General features: G+C 30.3%; 1 protein-coding gene across 2 annotated transcripts in view; it reads left to right on the forward strand.

Moving 5' to 3' along the window:
* Positions 1-23,429, forward strand: part of LOC107456011 (mitogen-activated protein kinase-binding protein 1) — a 90,906-nt gene extending 67,477 nt beyond the window's left edge. For both annotated transcript variants that reach the window (XM_016073776.4, XM_043051177.3), the window contains exons 15-33: positions 585-682; positions 761-963; positions 2,431-2,625; positions 3,884-4,059; positions 5,874-5,978; positions 6,095-6,254; positions 6,337-6,487; positions 7,359-7,414; positions 7,545-7,613; positions 9,386-9,588; positions 10,373-10,482; positions 11,732-11,987; positions 12,395-12,443; positions 14,276-14,347; positions 15,238-15,337; positions 15,421-15,507; positions 16,445-17,248; positions 20,698-20,774; positions 21,586-23,429. In XM_016073776.4, coding sequence (XP_015929262.1) covers positions 585-682; positions 761-963; positions 2,431-2,625; positions 3,884-4,059; positions 5,874-5,978; positions 6,095-6,254; positions 6,337-6,487; positions 7,359-7,414; positions 7,545-7,613; positions 9,386-9,588; positions 10,373-10,482; positions 11,732-11,987; positions 12,395-12,443; positions 14,276-14,347; positions 15,238-15,337; positions 15,421-15,507; positions 16,445-17,248; positions 20,698-20,774; positions 21,586-21,912 — 3,298 coding nt within the window. In that variant the 3' untranslated portion in view covers positions 21,913-23,429. The remainder of the gene's footprint in view (positions 1-584; positions 683-760; positions 964-2,430; positions 2,626-3,883; positions 4,060-5,873; positions 5,979-6,094; positions 6,255-6,336; positions 6,488-7,358; positions 7,415-7,544; positions 7,614-9,385; positions 9,589-10,372; positions 10,483-11,731; positions 11,988-12,394; positions 12,444-14,275; positions 14,348-15,237; positions 15,338-15,420; positions 15,508-16,444; positions 17,249-20,697; positions 20,775-21,585) is intronic.
* The last annotated feature ends 903 nt before the right edge of the window (positions 23,430-24,332 follow it).

A 24,332-nucleotide genomic window follows, 5' to 3' on the forward strand; every position in this document is an offset into this window, starting at 1 on the left:
TTAAAAGAATGAATAAATTAGAAATAGTTTAGGAAACGGGAAGAAGAAAAAATTGAAATATAAAATTCGACTCACTATTATATAAGTCAATCTACAAAATTTATATTCTATTTCTCAGAATATTCTCGGTTCCTGAAAATAGTTCGCAAAATGAGAAATTCTTAAAATAGAAGATTGTTCAATAGATATCTACTGAAAGTCGACTGGCTATCACTGTATCAATTAGTAATTAATTTGTACAAAATGCTTCTTGTTTATGCTTAACAATTCTGTTTTAAAGTTTTCTTAAGTATTGCCACATTTTTTAATGAATCTTTTTTTTTACTTTGACTTTTTAAAGTTATCTAATTCTTGTGCAAAATATTGTTTTTTTCTAGAATTTATTTACTCATTAACATGTTAAACCTTTGCCTATTGAGATTATTTTTTATAAAATATAATATTGGGGAAATTTTTTTTTTATCAAAAATTACATTTCATCATCTATTGCAAGAAGTTAAATTCTGATTAAATATGGTAGTGTTTAGCAAAAATGTGGTTTGGGCATCGACAACTGTTTTATGATTGATTTTTCTTTCTTTCAGAATTCATAATTTAGAATATGTTGAAGAATTATGCAAGATTGAAGCCCATGACTCTGAAGTGTTGTGCCTTGAATACTCTAAACCTGCTGTTGTTAATGGTAAATGCAGACTAATACTCATGCAAATATATTTAATAATAAAGTGCCACTGTGTAACCTAATTGTTTTTACAAATAGGTCAAGAGACACGCTATCTTGCGTCTGCTAGTCGAGATCGCCTCATTCATGTTTTTGATGTGAAGCAGGATTATGCTTTTCAACAAACACTGGATGATCATTCATCTTCCATTACTGCAGTGCGATTTGTGCAGAATGAGGACACACTCCAGATGATATCATGTGGTGCTGACAAATCTATTATTTTCAGAAAAGCAACTTATGTAAGCATTCATTATATATTTTTTTTATATTGGATAAGTTTTGAGATCAAACCTGAATATCTTTATAGAAGACAACAGTCTGAAACTCCTTATGATTTTTTTTAAAGAAAAAGAACAACTTTGGTTTTATTTAACTTGGAAAAAATATTTTAAAATTTTTATTTGCAATTTTTAAAGTTCAATATGTTATTAATATTTTTATCTCAACCATAGTTAGTTATTATAGACGCACGCCGTGCAGGATACATAGGTGGTGATTCTTCAATTTTGCGGATACTTTTTTTACATTTATTGTAATATTAAAAAAATGTATCCAAACACATAAGTTTGCCATGGGGGAGGGGAAGAGAATACAGACAATGTAATCATGATTTATGCAAGGTAGAAGAATGTCAGTACTTAGTTCTATGCATGCTGCTCCCAAAGAAAAAAGATATATCTGCCGCTTTAGCCCAAAGATTAGCGATCCCATTATTAGCGGTTGAGACTACAATCAGCTGATTTTATACAGCTTCTTAACTCAAAGCGACTGTTGCTTTACACTGTAAGTAGGTGATTGTGGGGACAATAGGAAATCGTCCCGCAGTGGACTGATCGTTAAGACACGGTTCCCAGCAGATCACCGAAGTCAAGCATCACTGGCTGCGGGTGGGTGACCACTTGGATCAGCCTGTGTAGGGACCAAGAGTGTGTGGTATTGTTCCTCGTTAAACTGTGCTACTGTAAAATGCTCAACTTCGCGCGCAGGTCATCGGGCTACCGAAGTGGGTGCCATCCCCTCCGCAGAGGATCAAAATTGTGATGGCATGTCTTCGGATCATCCTCCGGGATGTTTCCCAGACCGTCGCCAATAGCCCATTGTGCAGCTCTAGTGCGACGTAAATTAGCAACAACAACGACAATAGGAAATCTTTTATTGTAATTTCGTTTGGAGTGAAATTACTAATACTACTTTATATGAATTGTAGTTGTATATATATCTATTAATATTTCTCTTAATGTTAATGTGCATGTATATATATATTTTTTTGTCAAGAATAAATAAAAATATTAAATAGTTAACTGTCTTTGTGTAGTTAATAAAATTATTCTATTATCAAAAATATTATGAGCGTATGTGCAGATGCTTTATGTTTTTATCTTACTATGATCACAATGAAGATATCCTATTTATTAATTTTACTATATTTTAATGTTAGCTTTATAATGTTCGATTAAATTTATATTAGTATATAGTTTTATATTAGTTTATAGTTAATAGTTTTATATTAGTATTGTAAAAGAGACTTGTTTTTGCGAAGAAAAAATAAAGGTTGTTACTATCCAGATTTTTCAATATGTTTTGAAAATTTAGTGGCCGCATTGGTACCGAGATTTTTATTAGTTACTAAAAGATAAGTGTTTCTTTTTTTAACACTGTGGTGTATTTTTCTATTTCTATTGATTGAGTGATGTGCTGTTTTTTAGAATCCTCAGTTGTCATTGCTAAGAGAACATCACGTAGTTGGAAAAACGACACTGTATGATATGGAAGTGGATGTTCAGCAACGTCACATTCTTACCGCTTGCCAGGATAGGAATATCAGAGTTTACTCAGTGTTGAATGGAAAACATGTCCGATGCTTCCGTGGCTCTCAAGGAGAAGATGGAACATTAATAAAGGTATCTTTCTTCATCCCATTGATGGTGACTTTAAACAGTTTCAAATAATTTTATATTAGTATTTCACTTTTTTACCTACTTGTATGTAAATATTTATATGAATAGGTAAAAAAAATTTTGACTTCTCTTACTGAAAACAAGGGAAATTTGGAATTATTGAGAAATTTTAAAATATTCCTGGAAAGCCTAGAATTCTTAGAGCAATCGCTGTCAACTCTAAAAATTCTTGCAGTGTTAACAGAATTTACCTTTTTCTGGGTAATATTTCTTTATATTATCAATAGATGTCAGCACAATGAATTGTGTCTGTAACTTCTTCTGAATGATGCAAAGGCAGTGATTTATATACTTATTTCAGCTGTCAAGGTCAATTGATATAATTTGTTGGCTGTACCGTTATGTCAGGTGTGGAGTAGTCGGGTGGTGGGAGGAAGAAGTAAGAGTTTAATAATCATATCATATTTATTTACAAGAACTATATTTACAGACAATAACTTTTTACATCGTTCTAGCTATCAGGGTTACTTGGCGTGCACTCTCTCTCTCTGTTACAAAATCATCTCTGTATGCACATACTATTGCCATCTAGTCTCCATCCATTTTCTGTCCCACAGTGGACTGATCATTAAGACACGGTTCCCAGCAAATCACAGAAGTCAAGCATCACTGGCTGCTGTCAGTGTGCGGGTGGGTGACCACTTGGATCAGTCTGCGTAGGGACCAAGGGTGTGCGGTATTGGTCCTCGTTAAACTGTTCTACCGTAAAGTGTTCAACTTTGCATGCAGGTCATCAAGCTACCGAAGCAGGGGTGCCATCCCCTCTGCGGAGGATCAAAATTGTGATGACATGTCTTCGGATCAGGGATGTTTCCCAGACCGTCGCCAATAGCCCATTGTGCAGCTCTAGTGCGACGTAAATGAACTACAACCAGCCATTTTCTTCTAAATTTAAATAAAATTAGAGCTTAGTGTTTAAAAAATTTTATTTTAATTTTTTGAAAATGAAATTTAAGTTATGGTTTTAGTTTTGTGTAATGTATTATAAAGTTTTAAAAAAAATGAGAATAATAGTAATAGCGGTAAATAATAGCGGTAAACATATAATCTTCTTGACTCCCAAACTACACAGAAGTTGATGGAATTGTTAATTCAGCTTTTTTTAATTTAAAAAATTTGGTTTTATTTTTAATTTGCTTTCCAAAATGTATAATTTATTTATCTTTTATGGTTTAAGTATGTTAATGGTTCTTTACTACAGGTTGTGCTGGACTCTTCTGGGACGTACCTTGCAACCAGCTGTACAGACAAAAGCTTGTACCTGTATGATTACATTACAGGAGAATGCCTAGCAACAATGTTCGGACATTCAGAACTGGTGACTGGATTAAAGTTTTCAAATGATGGCAGACATTTGATTTCTGTTTCTGGAGATGGGTAGGTGAGATCAATTGTGGTTTCTTAATTCTTTTCTACTGGTAGCTGAAGATGGAGAATTTCATAAATTGAAACGCATCAATTTTTTGTAATTTCTTATTTATGCTAAAATGTAGATAAATTTCTAACTAGTTTGATAGTTTCATATATTCAGTGTAGGATTATGCAAGTGTTTCAGCTTCAGGAGTACACTGATTCCACTCAGAAAGAAGACCTAATTCTCACCCCTTAAATATTCTGGTTGCTAGATCTAGTTAATAATGGGCAGAAACTTCAGAAATTAAGACTAAATAGTTAAGAATTAAAAAATTTTATGCTCGTTTTCCAAGTTTTTGGTGTGTTAAGAATTTTTGAAGGCCTTTTTGATCATCTTGCTCCTGTACTGGTAGAAGCATTGCATTATGTTTATCTAACTCTTGTGTTTCTTCGGATAAATATTTTCTAAAATTCACACGCTTTGAAAATTTTAAATCTAAACTTCAAATAAACTTTGACTAAATACCTAACATGTTATGCCTGTAATTATGAGCTGGATTGATAATGTTAATGGGATGAGTGTAGTTTAGAAGCCTTTTATTTTCTGTAATGATTATTTAGTTCAAAATCTATCATAACTAAAACACAATTAAAAAAAGGGGAATGATATCAGATATAATCTTTCCTTTTTCCTTATACATTCAAACCTCCAGAAAACACTATCTATGCTTATGACCACTTTTGGGAGCCGCAGAATTTTTTACCATAGACTTTGTTTGTCAGAAAACATTCAGGAGAGACCATTGAAACATTTCCAAGCGACTGGGGAAACGTCTGCACCAAATGTGAGAAAGGTCAAATAAAGAAAACAAAAAAATATCAAAACAAAAAATTTAACCAAGCAAATAAGAAGAGTAAATTGAATTCAAAACATTTAATTGAGACTTTTATTTAGAGAACTATTTTTGATAATACAGCCTCATGTTAAAGTGCGAGTGCCCTAAAGACGATCAGGGGACTGTCCAGGGCAAATTTACTGCTCTTAAGCAGTACTTTCACAAATTCAATTTTATGAAAAACGGTAGTTTTGCAAAATACATTTAACATATTTTTGAAAATATTTTTTAATTTTACCATATTTTTGTGTTGATTTTTTAATATAATTTTTAAATTTCACAAATTATGTCTAAATTTTCACAAAATAGGTGCCTCTAAAAAAAACCTAGACAGACCCCTGATGATGCTATCAATAATTTACTTCTAGAGTTGAAAGTTAAATTAGAAAAAAAAAGTTATTTTAGAAAAAACCAGCATCTCAAAACAACCCTTTTCTCATCTTTTAAATCTAACCAATTTTTATGATATGAATTTAAATGCAAAATTAACAAAAAACATTGTTTATTATTTAAATTAGCATTATCGTCCATAATTGGTAAATTTGTTCTTACACATAATTATATCAATTCGGAACAGTTTCATAAACACTAAATCTTATTCATCTTTTCATAACGCCAAACAGAAGTGGCATTTCCGCACCAAGAAAAGGACACTGACTAAAATTAAAATTATTTGCGAGAAGTGTACCTTCGATAACTATTTTGAAGTCTACGGAGTAACCTCTAAGAACGACCAACCTCCATCAACGACCATTTTACTGTGGAACAGAGAATAGTCGCTCCCACGAGGTTTCATTGTGATACTTTTTTTTTCCTCCAGATGTTTTGATTCATTTGGCTGACTCATTTCATATTTCCCTTTCAATAAAAATGTTCCTTTTTCCTTTTTCATAACAATGAAAAAATTATTTTACGTTTATGCATTCATTTTATGTTTTTTAGGTGCATATTCTTGTGGAGATTGCCGATTGATGTAACTCAAAACATGCTGAATAAGCAAATTCTTATTGAAGGTTCTGGTCTTCCAAGTTTATGGCAAGATGGCAGGTAAACATTATTTATAGTATTCTCTCTAATAATGTAATTAAAATATTTCTCAAGTGTTCTTTCAAATAAGTTGTTTATTAATTATGAGAACTACAATTTCAATTTTGTTTTAACAGAAAGAATGCCATAGCTATCACAAAGCCTATTCAACTGTTGGATAATAATGGAGATAAGACTGATAATTCAGACCTAGTCAATAATGTGAATGCCAATGAAACAACCCCTCCAGGCTATAGATTTAGTATTGGTCAATTACCATTATGGGCCAAGAAACAAGTACTGTGCCATTTTTTTATCCTTTTAGTTTGCTGTTTTCTTAACTTCAATATTTCCTATAAAATTTATGTATTATATTTAGGTACTTGAAAAACTGCCTGACAATTCTAATCAGAATTTACCCCCACCCATACCCCCTAGAGGGCGTTGGGCTCAGAGAGTTGATGGCCAAGGCCTTGTGGTTCGATCTTTTTTGGAGGCTGACTCTGTTATACCTTTTCCTAATGTTCCAGGTGAGAAAAAAAAGGACTTTGTATGTTTCCTTTACAAAGCGAATTTTATTTCTGTAAATCTCTAAATTTGCTAGAAAGAACGCTTATTTTTCTAGTGACAAATGTTTCTTAAAACTTTTTTTTTTTAATTACATTATAACCAGAGGCCATTTTGAAAAGTACATTTCATCCTTAAATAGACCTTTCACACACTATTTTAACATGAAAATGGTCCTTTCATAAATTTTATCGATATAACGAACAAATCATAATCTTTTTCAGTTTAAAGATATTCCTTTCACGAAATTTTATTTTTGTGAGAAATTAGAGTCCTTTTTAATTTTAAAACTACAACTGTTTGGAAGATGTGCTTCTTGAATTGCTCCATGAATAATAAATTTATGTTCACGCTTTTATCACTCTGACATAAAAAAAAAATTATAAATAAATAAATAAAAAACTAACTGTCGATTAGTTTTAGATTCAATAAATTAATATTTTTTTTTTTTTTTTTACAAAATTTTGACCTTTTAAAAAATATCTGTACAGAATCACGAAAAAGGAAAATATTTTCACAGTTTCTTCTGATTTTATAATACAAATGAAAAATATAATATGAGAGGTAAAAATACTTATAAAATCATATCATTTGGAATGTAGTTATCTGAACATGTGATAATTGAGGTTTGGGGATTAAATATTTTAAATCTCTAAAGCTCTCCATTAATTTTTCTATTTTTTTTCCAACATAAAAGATCACTATTTTTAAATAAATATGAGTAATGCACAATAAGTTTTTAAAATCTACTAGAGGTTTTATCATGGTTTGTTTAATTCTAGAAATAGCCTATTTGAATTGTCCGTATAATTAAATTTGAATTCTCTCTTTTAGAAGAGCATCAGGCCAAAAATGGAAATGAAGATTTTAACCAGAATGAATCTACTAATGTGAGTAAAATAATAATTCCTTCTAAATCATGTCTAAATTCTTAATAGACAACTATAAGTTATTAATTCTTTTAACTCTAAAATTGTTTTTCACATAAAAATATATTTACCAATAATTATTTTATTATAGCTCCCAAACGATTCCTTCAATTCAATGGAACAGAGCAGAAGAGAAATTTTAAATGGAAGCATTGCTGGGGTGAGCACATTCCTTTTGTAAATTTTCTAAACATGTTATTAAGGACTTTTTTAATTCAATTTATTTACATAAACTTCAATTCCTTTAATTTATAGTGACACTAAGAATACTTAACAAACTGCTTTTCTTTTCTTATTTTTTTTTTTTTTTTTTTTAAAATAAAATCATTACTCCAATATTCAAATAGAAAATTTTTAAAATCAAGATCTCATTTTCGAAACAAAACTATAAAATGGGGAAAACAGGGCTGAATAGTCTGCTTTTCTTTGAATTTCTTCTAGAAAATGTAAAATTCAAAACAATATTTTTGTGTTTAATATTTAATTTTGCCTATGATTTTTTTCAAATCATATATGTAATGAACTTCGTAATAAAAAATTATGTCGATAAATATATATTTTAAAGGCATTAACATTGAGAATTTAGCATAGCTGGTCATGGTAGAGAACAGTGGCTGTAGGATTTCGAATATTAAAATCGGAATATGCTTAGGCAGGGTCCAAAGGCCCTAGAAATTTAACTTTATATTATGGATTTCACCTTGAAGAGGGTTTTCATATCTTTCTTAAAAATACTGAGGTCTATTAATATTTTAATAATGTGGGTGATCAGTTTCCCCTGCCACTAAAGACTACATCACCAAATTTTCTTAGATAATTAAATCAATATTATTACACTTTTTTTGAAATTTTAATTGATAGTGGGTTAAATACAAGATCGATATAAGAATTAGATAATATATATAATTATTTTAATATTACATGTATGTAGCACATTATAAACTGTTGAGAAAAAAACTATTATTTATTTGAAGCAGCTTTCTTCTGCATCCACATGCATTCCTGTTCTGATTGTATGTTGAATGTAAAGCCAAGAAGGCTGTAAATTCAAGTTAATCTGTTACTCTGATTTTTTTTCCATTAGTTCTATCCCAGTGTACTTTCCAACTGTATAACTCTCTGTTTGTGTAACGTACTAATAAATACGTCTTTCTCCGATCCACTCATCTCTGAATTCCATTTCGATAACATAAACATTCAGCAACAACAATTTTATTCTATACACATGTTTGACCTAATTGCATTTATCTTTTTTAAATCTTTAATTTATATTCTGCATTAATTGCCTTTTTTCTATGTTATAACTTTTGGTTATTGAGTACTTTTTTAAAAGTCACTTTTACTTTTATTTTGTCACTCCATTTTAAATTTATGGAAATGGTACATTTGTTAATACTACCAGGATGGGCAATTTGTGGTCATGGATTGGATTAAAGTTGGTCCACAAAACCTTTTGACTTACCACTTGAACACTAAGAAAGCATCCATAGCTCTGGAAAAAAAATATATCTTTCTTTCACAGCTTTGGATAAAAATACTACTGTATTGAAAAACTTATTTCTTTTTACTAGCCATTTTATTTGTTTATTGTCTCAACATTAGTCATATTGTTTTGGAGAAAAATTGTATTTTCAAAAGTCAATTTAACATCGCATTAATCGGATACAGTTACGAAATCCGTTTTCTGAACAGAAATTAAATTTTAGATTTTTCTTTTTTGCATATGTGAGCCATACATGTACTTCCAAATAGGATCTAAGTACACCCTAAGTTTTTTGCAATTACAGTTTTACATTACTTATTTTGTGATCCCAACATGCTATTTTAAAGTTTTTGTGGCTGGTTATTCAGGAAAGTTTCTTCATCCATGTGTGCCCCTGAATAGTAATTTTAATGCATTTTGAGTAAAGAGTCTTGTAATTTTTTTCCTAGGAAATGAATGGTGGTGTAAATAATGCAGTTCTGCGCCATCCCGATGGTAATCTCAGAAACAAAAGAGAACGAGCATTTCCACTGTCTAATTCAAATGTCTTACGTTCAGAAGACTTGGATGCAGAGGATGAACGGTCTGATTCTGAAATAAGCGAAATGATTTACTACCCTATCTCTGAAGATGGATCTGATGTCATTGATGTGTTAGTGCTTCTTTTTTATATGATTCAATTTGAATTGTTACTTTTTATTTTTGTCATGAAACATTATATGTAATAACTAGTTGCTATGTCATATAATACTTTAGTATACTTAAACTTATTCTTTAGACTTGAAATATCCAATTCCTTTCTTTACCAACAAGTTTAAAACTAAATTAACATATATTAGGCTTTTTTCTTGTCTAATATATATTTCACTGAAAGACGGTTAATTTTTTCTTTGATTTATAAAAATCTAAATATAAGTTAGTACAAAATAATTGTGTCTTAACAGCTTTTTGGATTTTCTTAAACATAACCTTTGCTTTTTGTTTTGAAATTGTGTAACCTATAACTTCCTGACTCCTTCGACTAACGAATGATTGTTGCAGAATTCTTTCACTTTTTCTAAACCATAATTGCAGTTTTCGTCATTCCTGTGTTCACTAGGCTGGTGAAAATTTGCTTTAACACAATCACGCCTGGGTGACCCACCGGTGGATCACGCTAGATTGTCTCATTTTTTTAGTTGATGTCTGATGGGACTTAACTTATATTATAATGTAATTTTTACATTTTTTCATCTTTTCTGCAAAATATTGTTTTTATTTACTTGTATTATCAAGTCTACTTGTTAAACAGTTGCATAAAATTCTGTTTCTTGCAGACTGTAGTTTTATGAATAATATCAAATATTTAATTTTGTATAATATTTTGTACTTATGTACAGTGAGTGTGTAATGTTTTTTATATATGTATTACTGATTTGGTATTATATTTCATTTAGTTCTTTTCATGTTTGTGCCAATAATGAAATCTCAAAGGAAAATCCAGGATATGCCCAAAAACCTAAACTTGAGCACCATCAAGGAGAAGCACTAGCAATAAACACACTGGGTTAGTAACATACATGATTGAAAAAAAATTCACCATATATAAATTATTTTCAGCATATAAAAGTTTTGCTTAATAATTTCCTGATTTGGTATTGAATTCCTTAATAGAAAAATGATTGGGAATAAAACCATGCATGTTGAAATCTTGGTAGGCAGGCAGAGCCCTTGATGATGAAATCATGATAAACATTAACATCACAATTTTTTTAATTTACTAGAGAATCGGTAGATGACCAAACAATGACCTTAAAGAATAAGGGGCAACAGACCTTAAATTAAAAACACATCAATTTAGGAATAATTAAGCTATGGCTCACACCTAAAAGATACAATGTTGTTGGAGGCCAGAGTAGCATTTTTAGTGGGTACTTAATTATTATTTCTAAAAATATGGTTAACACAACAGGTTCATTACTAAAGTGAATAAAACTAATTCCTGACATCTCGTAGATTTATGTAAAATTTAAATGTTGTATATCGTTTACAACTAAATCTTGTCGTTATCAAGTAAATGTAGGATTTAAATTTTCGGACCAATAATGTAACAAAAAAAACTAACATATTTTAAACATAAAATTTATTAGTTAAATAACTCTGAAGTAATTGTTATCCTAAATATGAAATTTTATTAATTAGACTACTTTTAAATATTATTCATATTTTAATATTAGCCATAAATTAGAAAAAAATAACTTGAACTTGAATGAAATCTTTAACCAAATTCAGACCCCATGAAATTTTGAACTAGTGTAAAATAACTTCAAATGTTTTGGGGGCGATTGCAGTTTTCTGATAAAATAAAAAATACCAGAAATTTGAAAGCATGTACTTGAAAAATAATATGGCAATTAACAAGTTTTTAAATACCAGTATTTGTATTTTGTTGCCGTTGATTCATTTTGCTCTATGCCGAAGGTGAATTCGTTTTGAACAATAAGTGTTTTTCCTTTATTATTATTTGAATTTTTTTTTTTCAAATCTTAATGCCATATATTTCGTAGATATTTCTGCAAAAGTGTGATTAATGCTTAGCTAGTCATTAGATCTATTTGGGTTTTTGACCATTACTTTTCTTTTTTCTCTTGTGGTTTGGACCAGGTACGATAATTTTAAAAATTGGTAGCACTGTATTAAATTGTTTTTAAATATATTGGTCCAATCTTGGGACAAATGGGTCAGCTGTATAAATTTTGTTTGTAAGTATATATTTCATACCTTTTCATATATTTATTGCCTCCTCCCCCTTCCAGAACACGAAGCAAACAGTGATGACGAAGAAGTTAGCACGCCCATTGATAGTGATCGATCATTCCTGAGCTCCTTGTGTATTAGTACTGAGAATCTGGAAAGGCTGGGGCAGAGGGAAAAGTTTATGAAAAGCAATTATGAGAGTTTAGAGAAAACAGATTCCATTGAATTGCACTCAGATGATGTTTTTGATAAAAATTTCTACAGGCAAAGTATATCTGCAAAGTTCTTGGCTGGATCTCATTTACAAACAAGGAGGTAATATATTTATTTTTTTTAATTCTTATGTTCTATTGAATAGAATCTTTTCATTTGATTTATACAGAGTTATCAATTATGCTAATAAATAAATCTTGTACATCACTGCGTAGTATAAAAATTTTCAATCTCTTGCTCTCCTAATAATCTAAGAGCAAAACCATTTTGGTCATTTAAAAAAATACCATTTCTATCCACAGTTTGTGAAAATCATAATTTTTATTTTTTGTATGAAAGATTTTTAAACCTGCCTTTCTAATTAAATTGAATAAGATCATTGTTGCACAGTGTTTAGTCATCAATCTTTAAAATATCAAATTTTAAATATAATTTAATATTTATTTTTTATTTAAGCACATAATTTTTAGATATTTTTTGTGTAAATATGTATTTTTTTTTCCTTCTAGAATCCTTACTAATGGAAATTCTAAATCCCCTGTTCCACCAGAGAGACAGGTTGGTCATATTACTCTTTGTATAATTTCTAATTATGTATCTTGTTTATGATGATTGATGAACATTTTTCCTGATTAGTTTAAAAATGCAAGCATGTTCAGTAGCAATTAATTATTGTATATGTATTTTAAAATGGTACTACAGTCATACTCCGCTACAGTGATCCTTCAAGGGAGTGAAATTTCTGGTCACTATAACCGGGAGTGCACTATATCCGTTACGCAGGCAATTTAACTAATGGTTCCCAAACTCCTCCCTTTTATTACACATTATTCAAATAAATGGCTGAAAATTATTATGTAGTAGCAAAAAATGTGTTATTTTTCATTACTCTTCATCTTGGGTACAAAAAAAAATAGTAATCTTCTGCTGATGAGCAATCCTCAACATCGGAAATGGAAACACTTCCCGACTCTCAGATAATTTTTCCAGAATTTCTGTTATTCCGCTTTTTAAACCTGTATAACCTGCCATTTGAGCACATAAAAGTAAGCACACAAAATCGCTTAGCAAATTGATCGACATTTGCCTAGATACTGGTAGATTGCGGCTTTTTTTTAATGTTGAACCACTTCAGTAATGCTTCTTCAACATCCTTGTGATCTGCTTTTCTCAACTTTTTTATGCCATCTAAATTTTTTTCATGAGCAGAAATTATTAATTGCCTATTTTTCCATGTGTTACAAACTGCTGATTTGGGTAGTTTATATTCTCTGTAAATATCAGCTTGATTGCATCCATTTTCAATTTATCTAATTATGCCCATTTTATCATCAATGGAGAACGTTTTATGCTTACTGCTCGCCATAGTTAAATTTGAGATACTTGTTTGCAGGTTTTTTTTTAACTGAACTGAGAGCAAAAAGGAGTTGAAATGAGGGCCTTATCAACACATATTAGTGTCCAACCCTTTTACCTATAATGAATAATTACTCATTCCCTCTGACAGAAAATGCATATTGATCCCACTGACACCTTACAGATGCATCATCTGCCTGGGTTGGAAACATCTGCTTGGTTTGTTCAGGGTGGGAAAGTGAGATAAAGGAAGCAAACAAGAAAAAATGCTTATCACTATATTCCCCTCAATAGATGGTTTTAAAAATCTATATATGTATTTATTTTGAAGAAATTTCAAAGTTATTACAAACAAAATGAAGAAAAAATGAAAAAAAATCAGTCGAAGACAGAAAAAAGTTCATTATATCCAACTTCCTCACTTTTTTGGTTTTGATTGTGGATAATCATTTTGATTTGAAAATGATTATCCACAAAAAATAGCATTATACGTGTATAGCAAGACACGGGACCGAACATTTCGTTCACTATATCCGGGAATTCACTATAAGCCGTGTTCACTACAGTGGGCTTTGACTGTAATATGTATATCATATGTTTGATGAAACATTCAGACATGTGATTTTTTCGCTAATTCGTGGAATGGCGCAAATCAATAATGACGACTAAGTGCAGCAAAAAAAAAGGATTTTTTTTTTTTTTTTCAAATATATGTATTCTTTTATGTATGCATAAAATGATAATCTTTTATTTATTTTTTCTTTCCACAAAAAGATTAAAAAATTGAAGGAAAAAAAAGAACTTCATTGAGAAGAAAAAAATTTGGTAATTTCATCCTCCAGTATGTGATAAAAACTAACATAAGCTTTTTATGTAAGTCTCCTCTTTTTGATTGCTTTAATAGCCGAATTTTTATGCAGAAAAAAGAAATGAAACTAGAATATAATGAAGAATTTCTAGAATATAAAGCACACTTTTAGCATTTCCAGAATAATTTATAATAAAAAGATTAACTTATGTTGATCTTTTTTCAGATGAGTACACCTACAAGAAAAAGAGAAGAACTATTGAAAGCATTAAGTGATGCTAAAAAGAAATTAGAAAGTGTGAGTTGTCTGAAATATACTATTGTTAAAAAAAAAGGTTTTGTTGTATTACAAACTTAAAAAATTACTGAAAATTGTAACCCATATGTACTGTTTGTTTTTATTTTAAAATATTAAACTATTAAATTAAAAAGATTCTTCTTAATTTTGTATGTAACATAAATGTTGTCTCAATTGGTTGTAGAAATTTTCTTGCTTATGGACGCTTTTTAAGTTTAAAGTTTTAGCACTAAATGTTGTGTGCTTATTTTGTAAGAATATAATATGATTTAGTTAAACTTTAAAAATGATTTCACTTTATTTAGGTCATTATAGTTGTCAATCATATCATACATTTTGTTAGTTACATATGTAAAGTTTAAATTTTGATCAAACACTATTTCTTTTTTTTTGTTCAGATTTTAATGAGATGTAGTAAATAATTTATGCATTTAATAATTTTAGGAAATTGTTATATGTTTCAAGTCTTATTTTTTATTATAATTTTTGTTAATTCAACATATTTCATTCTTAAAATTAATTCTGAGTTCTATTTTGACATTGTTTCTGTCGCTGTTTGAAAAATATGAAGACAGAATGTTGTTTCAGTTGAAAGTTCAGCACTATAAATAAATGTCCAAGACACATAATAAAAAGAATTTACCAATCAATTGACATTAGACAGGATTATGTGAAAATCATAAAACTCGGAAGTATGTGAAGCATAAAATAGTAATGCAACATATGGGGAAGGAAAAAACACACATTTCTCTCAACCTTTGCACTGATGATGACAGTTGAAGAATATTAAAAATTTGTTGATTTTTGTATGAAATTTTGACAATTTTTTATTAATCTTATGTCATATAAATTCTAAGTTTTAATTATATTTTTTAATGAACAAATTTTAGGTTGGATACAGACGAGGCTTAAGTAGTAGTAAAAGCATAGCTGATTTGCACAGTACTCCAGATAGAGAAATGTTTAAAGTACCCTCCAATGGCACACCTGGTATGTATTGAAAAAAATGTTTTTTATTTATTTATTTTTTTAGTATAAAACTACATATTCACATGTCTTATCAAAACTTCTAGGTGATATTCGTCGAGCTGCTTCTATGATGGATTTATCGCAATCTCTGAAAAGGGGCCTGTCTCTAACTCTGAGACAAAGTGAAAATAGTAAGAAGGATTTAACTTTGTAACCTTAACCCAAACATTTTTATGGGATTTTTTTTTTTATAATTTCTTTGGCAAATTAAAAGGAATTGCATTTTGTTGATTTTGTAAAATTTCATCAAAATCTTTTTTTTATTTCCATGTAAGGTATGCTTGTTTATTTTATTCAGGCTTAACAAAGACTTGTGAAAATTGCAAAATGTTAGGAAACCTGTTTTTATTAATGATATTCTTTCGAGAATCCATAAAATTTCAATCCATAAAAATCAGATGTGATATGATCTTTGAATTGCCTGCATCAATCCAATGTTACGTCTTTATGAATTATGCAATGTTTACATTAAATTATTCCTGTTGCAACCAGACTTCTGGACTTTGATAGTTTCTCTTAGTCTCTTAATTTTTATATCTTTAAAAAAGTATCTAAAATTTAGATAATTTGTAAGAAAGTTCCAAAAAAAATTTATTTTGTATTTATATTTTTTTACATTGCTTATTGTGTACATGCCAAATTATGCGAGTAATGTTATTGATTGTAAAAATTAACTTACCTATAACGAAAATGTTTTAAAAATTTATACGATAAGAAATTTTTAACAAAAATCTCTTCAATTGTTTTTTTTTACACTTAGTAAAAAATTATCTATGATTTTTTATAACCTTAAATTTTTTTTAGCTGCAGCTGCGTAAAAACAAATTAATATTTTGTTATTTCAAACTGTGAATTTTTAGGATTTATTAAATGTAAAGAAAGGTTTTAAATTCAATCTCATTTGTTTTAAAATATCCCTAAAATTTCGTCTATGTGGAATATTTTTTAGTATTGGGATTTTTTTCCTTATCTGTTGTTTGGCAAATATGAGTTTATTTATTCAATTTTATGTAATTATCTGCTCCATCCTGTATTTATTAATCTTTTTTTTTTTTAATTATTATTCAGGTCCGGAATCTAATGCACCATTATGGAGTCAAAGCAAAATGTATCCAGCCTCAGTATCTACTTCCCCACCTCAGTCCCCTAACCTAACCTCAAACAAAAGTTCTCAAGATGTTCAAGTAACTAAAACCACTCCCAGCCAGTCTGAAGTGTCTCGTAGCAGCAGCTCCAGCTCCTTGTACAGCAAGAAACAGAACTTATCGGGAACTCTCCGCAAAGCTTCATCCGTGTACTCTTTAGACCGAACTTTCCAACGTTCTGCGACCAGCTTGTCCTTTTCAAGAAATACACCTAGTCCCTCTGGACGTTCTAGTCTACAACCACTGCCAATACGGAACCAAACTCCTAACAAACTAATGAATCGTGATGTGTCAGACTCTTCATCGGATTCATCACCCACTGAGTCCACTCCAATGAAGAATGATAGATCTTCGGCATCTAGCCGGCCCTACGGCATGCGAAGCAGATACTTCAGTCTTACGGATAGTATACATCCGCCAGATTTGAAACCTTCCTCTGTAGAGTCTTCCTCTAGTTTAGGACTACAAAAATTGAGGATGAAGTCTCGTAGCGAATGGGACTTAAAGAACAATTCTTCGAATGATTCCTTCAGGTCTGGTAAAGACTCTTGGCAGAATAACCGATACCTGTCATATTCCCCACGTAAAAATTACATTAGGCCTCTCAAACCCAGCCTGGCAGGGATTTCTTCCACGTTTTCTAATTCTGATAACTCAGAGGGAAAGAGGAATTTAAGTCAATCAGAAGATGCCTCTTTATTTTCGTGTGATCCAGCTTCAGTGCCATGTAAGCTATGAATATTTTCTGAAACTTTTATTATTTAACATTGTACTTGCATATAATGAACACAATTAGTGATGTAATATAAATAAAATATAATGGGATGTTAAATTAAATTATAAAATATTACAAACAAATTTATCATAATTTATCACATTTCATGCCTGCCAAGTCTCCTGTTGTATTTTATGACTATCTCCTGTTTACCCGTATATTCTCAAATTTCTCCTATTTATTGAAATTTTTAAAATTTGGATATAAAATATCCACTAATGGCAAAAATATTTCTCTTATTCCTCAACGGATAGTACTATTGTCAGTACTACAGTATTTTGAGTGTTAATAAAGTATCCCTTGCCATCAGGCTAACCGTGGAGCGTTTTCGTGGTTTTTCTCCCCGTGTAACACAAATGCATGTTAGTTCTATCAAAGAGTCCTCCACAAAGGTAAATTTCTCCCAATACTTGATTGATCCATAAATTCTCATTTCTTCTATATTAGGTTCGAAATTACAAGACTACAAAATTGAACATCAGTTCCGGTAAACCCAAAATTGGGTCGCCTGTTCAACAACGGTTATGAAATAGTTTAAGTAATTATAAATAATGGTTTTAAAAAAAACTTCTTTAGATTAAGATTTATATATATACAGTGGAACCCGCTTAAAAAGTTCCCTTTTAAGAAGTTTTCCCGCGTAAGAAGTTATTTTTTAAAAAAACCAATTACCATAATGTTAAATTTACTTTTATAAGAAGTTTTTTTCCCGTTTAAGAAGTTTCCACTCCTAATTTCAATTTTTTAAAATTTTATTTAAAATGTCTTATTTAGTTTTAACTTGCCCTTACAAACACATGTATGGGTACTGACCACTGACCTTCATCACTCCTTTGTTATAAAGAAAGGTGACTTATCAGGAACAGGTGTGAGCAAAGGAATGTGAACCTTTAGATGAACTATGAAACTGATAAGAATGTAGGGAATAGCTTTGTCATTGTGTCCACCTTAAATGAATAGCCTGGTGACTCACGAACTTCACTGCTGTCCACACCCATTCAATAACTGAAGAGAAAGATACATCTAAACATTTAGCAGCATTTCGTTGAAAATTTTCTTAGTGTAGGCGCTTATGTTATCTTAAAAATCATCGTAAAAAGTTTGATTTTTGTGGAAAATGTCCTGCAAAGGCATTAAGCGTAAAGCTCCATCTATTGATGACAAAGTAAAAATTTTAAAAGCTGTTGACAGCTATCCTCAATTAACACGAGTTCAAATAGCAAAAAATTTAGATCTTCCTGTTACTACGTTAAATGGCATTATTGCTAAGAAAGACATCATCTTAAACTCTTCTTGTTCCGGTGCATCCCAGAAAGTAAAAAAAGTGAAGAAAGGAAAATACGAAAATATTGAAGAGAAACTGATGATATGGTTTAAACAAGCAAGATCCGCCAACATACCTGTCAACGAAACTCTTCTTAGAGGAAAAGCATTAGAGATTGCGGAGAAATTGAATGTTGATTTTACGCCTTCCAATGGATGGATTGATCGGATGAAAAAAAGAGCTGGTCTAGTTTATAAAACAATTAAAGGAGATTGTAACAGCGTTGATTTACAAGAAGCTGAAGAATGGAAAGCTAAATTACCTGAAATTATTTCAGGGTATCAACCAAAGAACATTTTTAACATGGATGAATGTGGACTGTTTTTCAATCTTTTACTAGATAAAACTTTTGCCTTTAAAGGTGAACCCTGTTATGGCGGAAAAAAACAGTAAAGAACGTTTGACAATTTTAGTTGGGGCCAGTATGAATGGTATAGAAAAATTACCGATTTTAGTTATCGGTAAATCGAAAAAACCAAGATGCTTTCGAAATGTTAAGTCACTGCCTTGTGATTATGACAGTAATCAAAAATCCTGGATGACAATTAAAATTTTTGAAACGTATTTGAAAAAATTAGACAGTAAGATGCGAAAAGAAAAACGAAACATCATAATCTTCGTAGACAACTGCGCTGCTCATTCCAAGGAGAATAAGTACACTAACATCAAGTTGCAGTTCTTACCACCAAATTCTACTTCTGTTCTACAACCAATGGATCAGGGAGTTATTAAGGTATTTAAGCAGCATTATAAAATGCGACTTGTGAAACGGATGCTGGAAGGACTTGAAAATACTGGAGAGCTAAAAAAAGTCAATATGTTAGAAGCGATTGAGTTAATTGTATCAGCATGGGAATTAATAACACCATCTGCCATTGCTAACTGTTTTCGGAAAGCTGGATTCTCTGACGGAGATACAACTGAAGAATATCTCTTAGAAGCTGAATATGAAATATCAGATGAAGACGAAGAAACAAACGTAAATTTTGTTAATGATTGGAAGTCATTCAAAAATAAACTTAATTTCACAGCATCGTTTGAAGAATATGTATCCGTTGACAACGAAATTTTACCTTGTGATATGCTGACATTAGAGGATATTTGTGATGTTACAAATGATACAGAAGAATTGAGTGAAACTGAAGAAGATATTGCTAAACCACCTAGCTTTTCTGATGCCAGGAAAGGGCTGGATACTTTTAGGAAATTTATTTACACTGTTGAAAATGTACCCCCGAAATGTTTAAATTTTTACAGCAGTTGGACAATTTTCACTTAAAGGTAGGTGAGAAAAGACAAAAACAAACCACTTTACACGATTTTTTCTCACAGAAATCTAGTCAATTATTGTAACAACGTATATTACATTGTATGAAACAAAAAATAAAGTAGGTTACTTTGTTTTTATTTATTAGCAATTTTTTTTCTAAATGAATATTAAAATTCAATATTTATTTCATTAGGCTGAGAATTTAATATAAGTTACACAATTTCAAATTTTTTAGTTTTTTATTAATGTGTTTGTAAGTTTCACCGTTTAATAAGTTTTCCCGTTTAATAAGTCGTTTCTTTCCACTCCCTTGAAAAACTTCTTAAACGGGTTCTACTGTATATATATTACTTCCCTAAATGTAAGTGCTTATATTATTTCCAATTTTGACTTTCTCTTTTTGACTTACATGATTATGCATGATGTATCAGAACTTAACTCGTAGCCTAAAATATGTCGCTAGTAAAATCTCATTATTTCATTTCTTTAATGTCTGCAGATATATATAATTTTTCCTTTCTCCTGTCTTTTTGTCACTTTTCCCCCCTAGTTTCTTTTTATTCTTTTTTCTTAGTTTCTTCTTCCTCTGCTTGTTGAATTTTTCCCCCAATCATTTTTCTTTTGTCAATTTTAACTACTTAATGAAGGAAAGCACCAACTTTCAAATATTTGTATTTTTTTTTGTGTATGGTGTCTTAATCACATTTCTTAAAATGTCAATTAGTTTTAAAGAAGTCCTTTGAATTTGTATGTTATATGTTATGTTTAGTGTTTGTTAAATATTTTCTTTTTTCATTTCTTTTATAGTGACTCCTAATGTGTGTGAGAGCATTGCAGAAAATTTGGCAAGAGTTTCTTCCTTTGCTATGCATGTTTTACATAGAGTAAGTTTCTTAAAATGTACATTATTTTAAATAAAATAATAATGAGTACTTCAAAATTAATATCATTTGTCCATGTAGTGGTAGACTCATTACAGTACAATACTCAGTCTACCACTACAAAACTACAATTCCAATTCACTGGTACATAAAACATGTTAACTCGATTCTATGTTGGGATACCTTTTCATAGATAAAAACTGATACTGTCTAAAACTTCTCTCCCCACATTGGGGACCTTCGTGCGAGATGTGAACACGCCTACCTTGACAGAAACGCCCGCTGCGATTTGAACATAATGGATGGTCCATATTGCAGTTGACTTGCTACTTGTGACGTTGACATTATCCACCTCCTCGTGCTGTGCTACTCTGTCTCGACCACGCACAACGTCGACCCATATACACTACTATTAATGACAACCCGAGAGCAACCACAAACGTGAACTTAATACAATTCTCACGATCAGCACTCAAAAGTACAGCGATATTAATACACCTCTCCTGGCTTCTCAGAAAACAGCAATGAATCAACTAATGGTATCTCATTCATCGAATTCTATCACAGATAAAATTTTGGTGGAGGAGTAATGTAGTGAATCTACCACTACCAAAATACAATTCCAATTCACTAGTATATAAAACTTGTTAACTCAATTCTACGTTAGGGTACCTCTTCATAGATGAAGGTCAACATAACTCGACATTCATATGACTCTCCCCACAGTCCATTATTTTACATAGTTTCTATATAAACTATTTCAATACTTTTATGATATGACAACATAACGGTGCTTTTTTTTTTATCATTCCAGCTCTCATTAACGGATCTTCCACTTGAAGAGAAGTCGACCATGACTAATACTTTAGCTGATGGTGTTTGGCAAGCGCAACAAAACCTTCGACCAGCTTTTAACATGCTAAATCCTTGGCCGTTAGATGTTCCTTATGACTCTTCCCTGAGAAGGCTTCCTAGCATGAATTTCCCTTTTCCTAATGGGAATTCACACGATCAGAGGTATCCGCAACATGCCGCTTCCCAACCGGACTCCATGAATGCTTTTTTACAACAGTTCTCGGACAAGCTGCTGAGCATAGTTGAACAAAAAATGTCTAATAGTCAAAATAAGCCAAATAACTAAAAATGTTTCTTTCTATGTAATGTATAGAGTTAAGTGTGAAAGAAGTATGTTTTTAGTTATAAATGATGAATGCGAATAGAAGTTGTAGTGGTTTGTTTGCTATGACACTTTGTATAATATTTTTCTTTCATCTATTTTGAAGAAATTTTTATTATTTAAACCAAGTTTTAATATTTTCTTTCTTTATTATAAGGATGAACATTCCATTTTTATTAACCTTGATTTCCTGGCTTTCTGAGGGACAATAATCTTCCAGAATTTCCAATGTCTTTCTTGTAACTCAGAAAGTTTTTATGATGTTTAGACATTTTTAAGTGTTTTATTACATTGACAAGTGTCCTTATCCAAACAATTTTAAATCTTTTTTAGTTTTTAAGATGTTTAATCAAATAAAATAATTTGCTTATATTTTCCCCCCAGTCACACCTGCTATTAAGAATGTATAGTTGCATTGAATACAGGGTGCCCACTGAAATCTTTATCTGCGTTTTTAATATTCAAAACAGCCTCAGCTATAATTAAAAAAGTGTTGTTCAGTTATAGTAAAGTAACTATGCTCTACAAGATAAGACTGCTTGTAGCACCATCTGGTAGAAAACTGAAGAGTCAGTGTTTTTATCTTGAAAACTGTACAAGATGATTTTAAAAAGGTGAAACATAATTATTTTTTAATAAATAGACTCAGTGTGGAATAAATGTTAAAAAGCGCATTAATTTATTTTTGGTTTCCTACCTTTGCAATGAAATAATGATCTTTAAAAGAAAATTTTTTTATTGTGATTTTTAAACTAAAATTTTGTGCTTTAGAAATAATGGTATGTTGTGATAACTAGCTAGGTTTTTTTTTTTACTACTTTCTAAATTAATTTATCATGTCACTAACAGACAAATACATTATTTAAACCTTCTTCCTTACAATAATCCCTACAAGATGTCTGTTTGTACTAAGTCATGTTCTACCTCATGTAGTTTTTGAGATTGAAACACTTACTCATCAATTTTGTACAAGGTGCTCTTGTATCCAGTTTCATCTTATAACACATAGCCACTTTAGTATGCTTAAACACCTCTTTCATAACTAAAGCTGCTACTGTTCAAAAGTAAAGAGTGCGGTTGCAGACTGCATTAGGCATCCTGAATAATTTATATTTTATTTACAAATTAATTTATGCCCCTTTAGTTTAAACACTGTTATTGAGCTTATGTTATAGATATTATAATATAGAAAATTGCTCAATTCTAACTCAAATATTAACACATTTTGTATTCTATTACTGTATAAAATTACTATATTTTTGTTTATGTTATCACAGATTCAAAATTGCTCCTTTACATTTACCATAATTTCTCTTCTCATCATTGTATTCTGCACTTGCTTTCTACCGAAAATGTTTAACCTAAAAATATTATTCACTAATTGTGTACCAGACTTCGTAGTTGTCCTTTCATTCCTCATGAAAAATATTTTATCTTGATTTTTAGCGTTTTCCTTCATGTTTGTATGTGTTTATAATATCCCATTTTCTACAAATACAAATTTATATTTTAAATGATTGATTGAAAGTTTTAGATTTTTAATCCAACATCTTTTTTTGTTAATAGTGTTTGTAAAAGTTACAAATATTTTATTATTCGAACTTGGAGACTGTTCATAAATTAACAAGTATATACATAGTTCAGGCATATAGCCTTACTTGCACAGTTTGTTGTTTCAAACTTTTTGGTCAGTTCAGTCATTTTACAAAACAAAACTGAGTTAAGTTTACATAATTAAATTTTTATACAATTGATTCATGGTTTGTCCACTTAATCATTATTTTCTGCAAATACAATAACTAATATTATTATAGGTTGGAGTTTTGTAATTTCGTGGTTGTTTTGCTTTTTTACTTTCCTTCTAATATTAAAAAGCATTGATTCCAATAAATAATACAGTAATCATATTGAAGAGCTCTTGAATTGAGAGATCATCAACTAAACTGGGTACAAAAATGTTATACCCCATATTCACTGTGTTTTCAAGTCTAGTGAAACCTTATTTTAAAATTATTTTATTAAATAAGTTTTGAACTCTTATAAACTTTAAATAAATATTGGTGTAAGGAAATATTATCTAATCGATAGAAGTTATTTTTTTAATGCAGCAGTAGTTGAAAATTTTTCCATGCAATGATTTGAAACTGTTATGAGATATTCTGTACGGATAAAATTATACTAGAAACTGTTGAAACTTTCTTTTTTCCCAAACAAATCAATTCTGGATTTAAAAATAGTAATTTGTATTGTTTTTTTTACAGTAAAATTTGTTTGTTTTACAGTTAAGTAGAATATATTATTTAGTTTGCCTTTTTTAAAATGCATCTGTATACTGTTCCAAAAGTGTCCTGATTTTTTACTTTTGCCCACTACGAAGCCTGCAT

The sequence above is a fragment of the Parasteatoda tepidariorum genome, chromosome 10 (assembly GCF_982258835.1).
Source record: "Parasteatoda tepidariorum strain Cologne lab strain chromosome 10, Ptep-v5.0, whole genome shotgun sequence".
Lineage (NCBI taxonomy): Eukaryota > Metazoa > Arthropoda > Arachnida > Araneae > Theridiidae > Parasteatoda > Parasteatoda tepidariorum.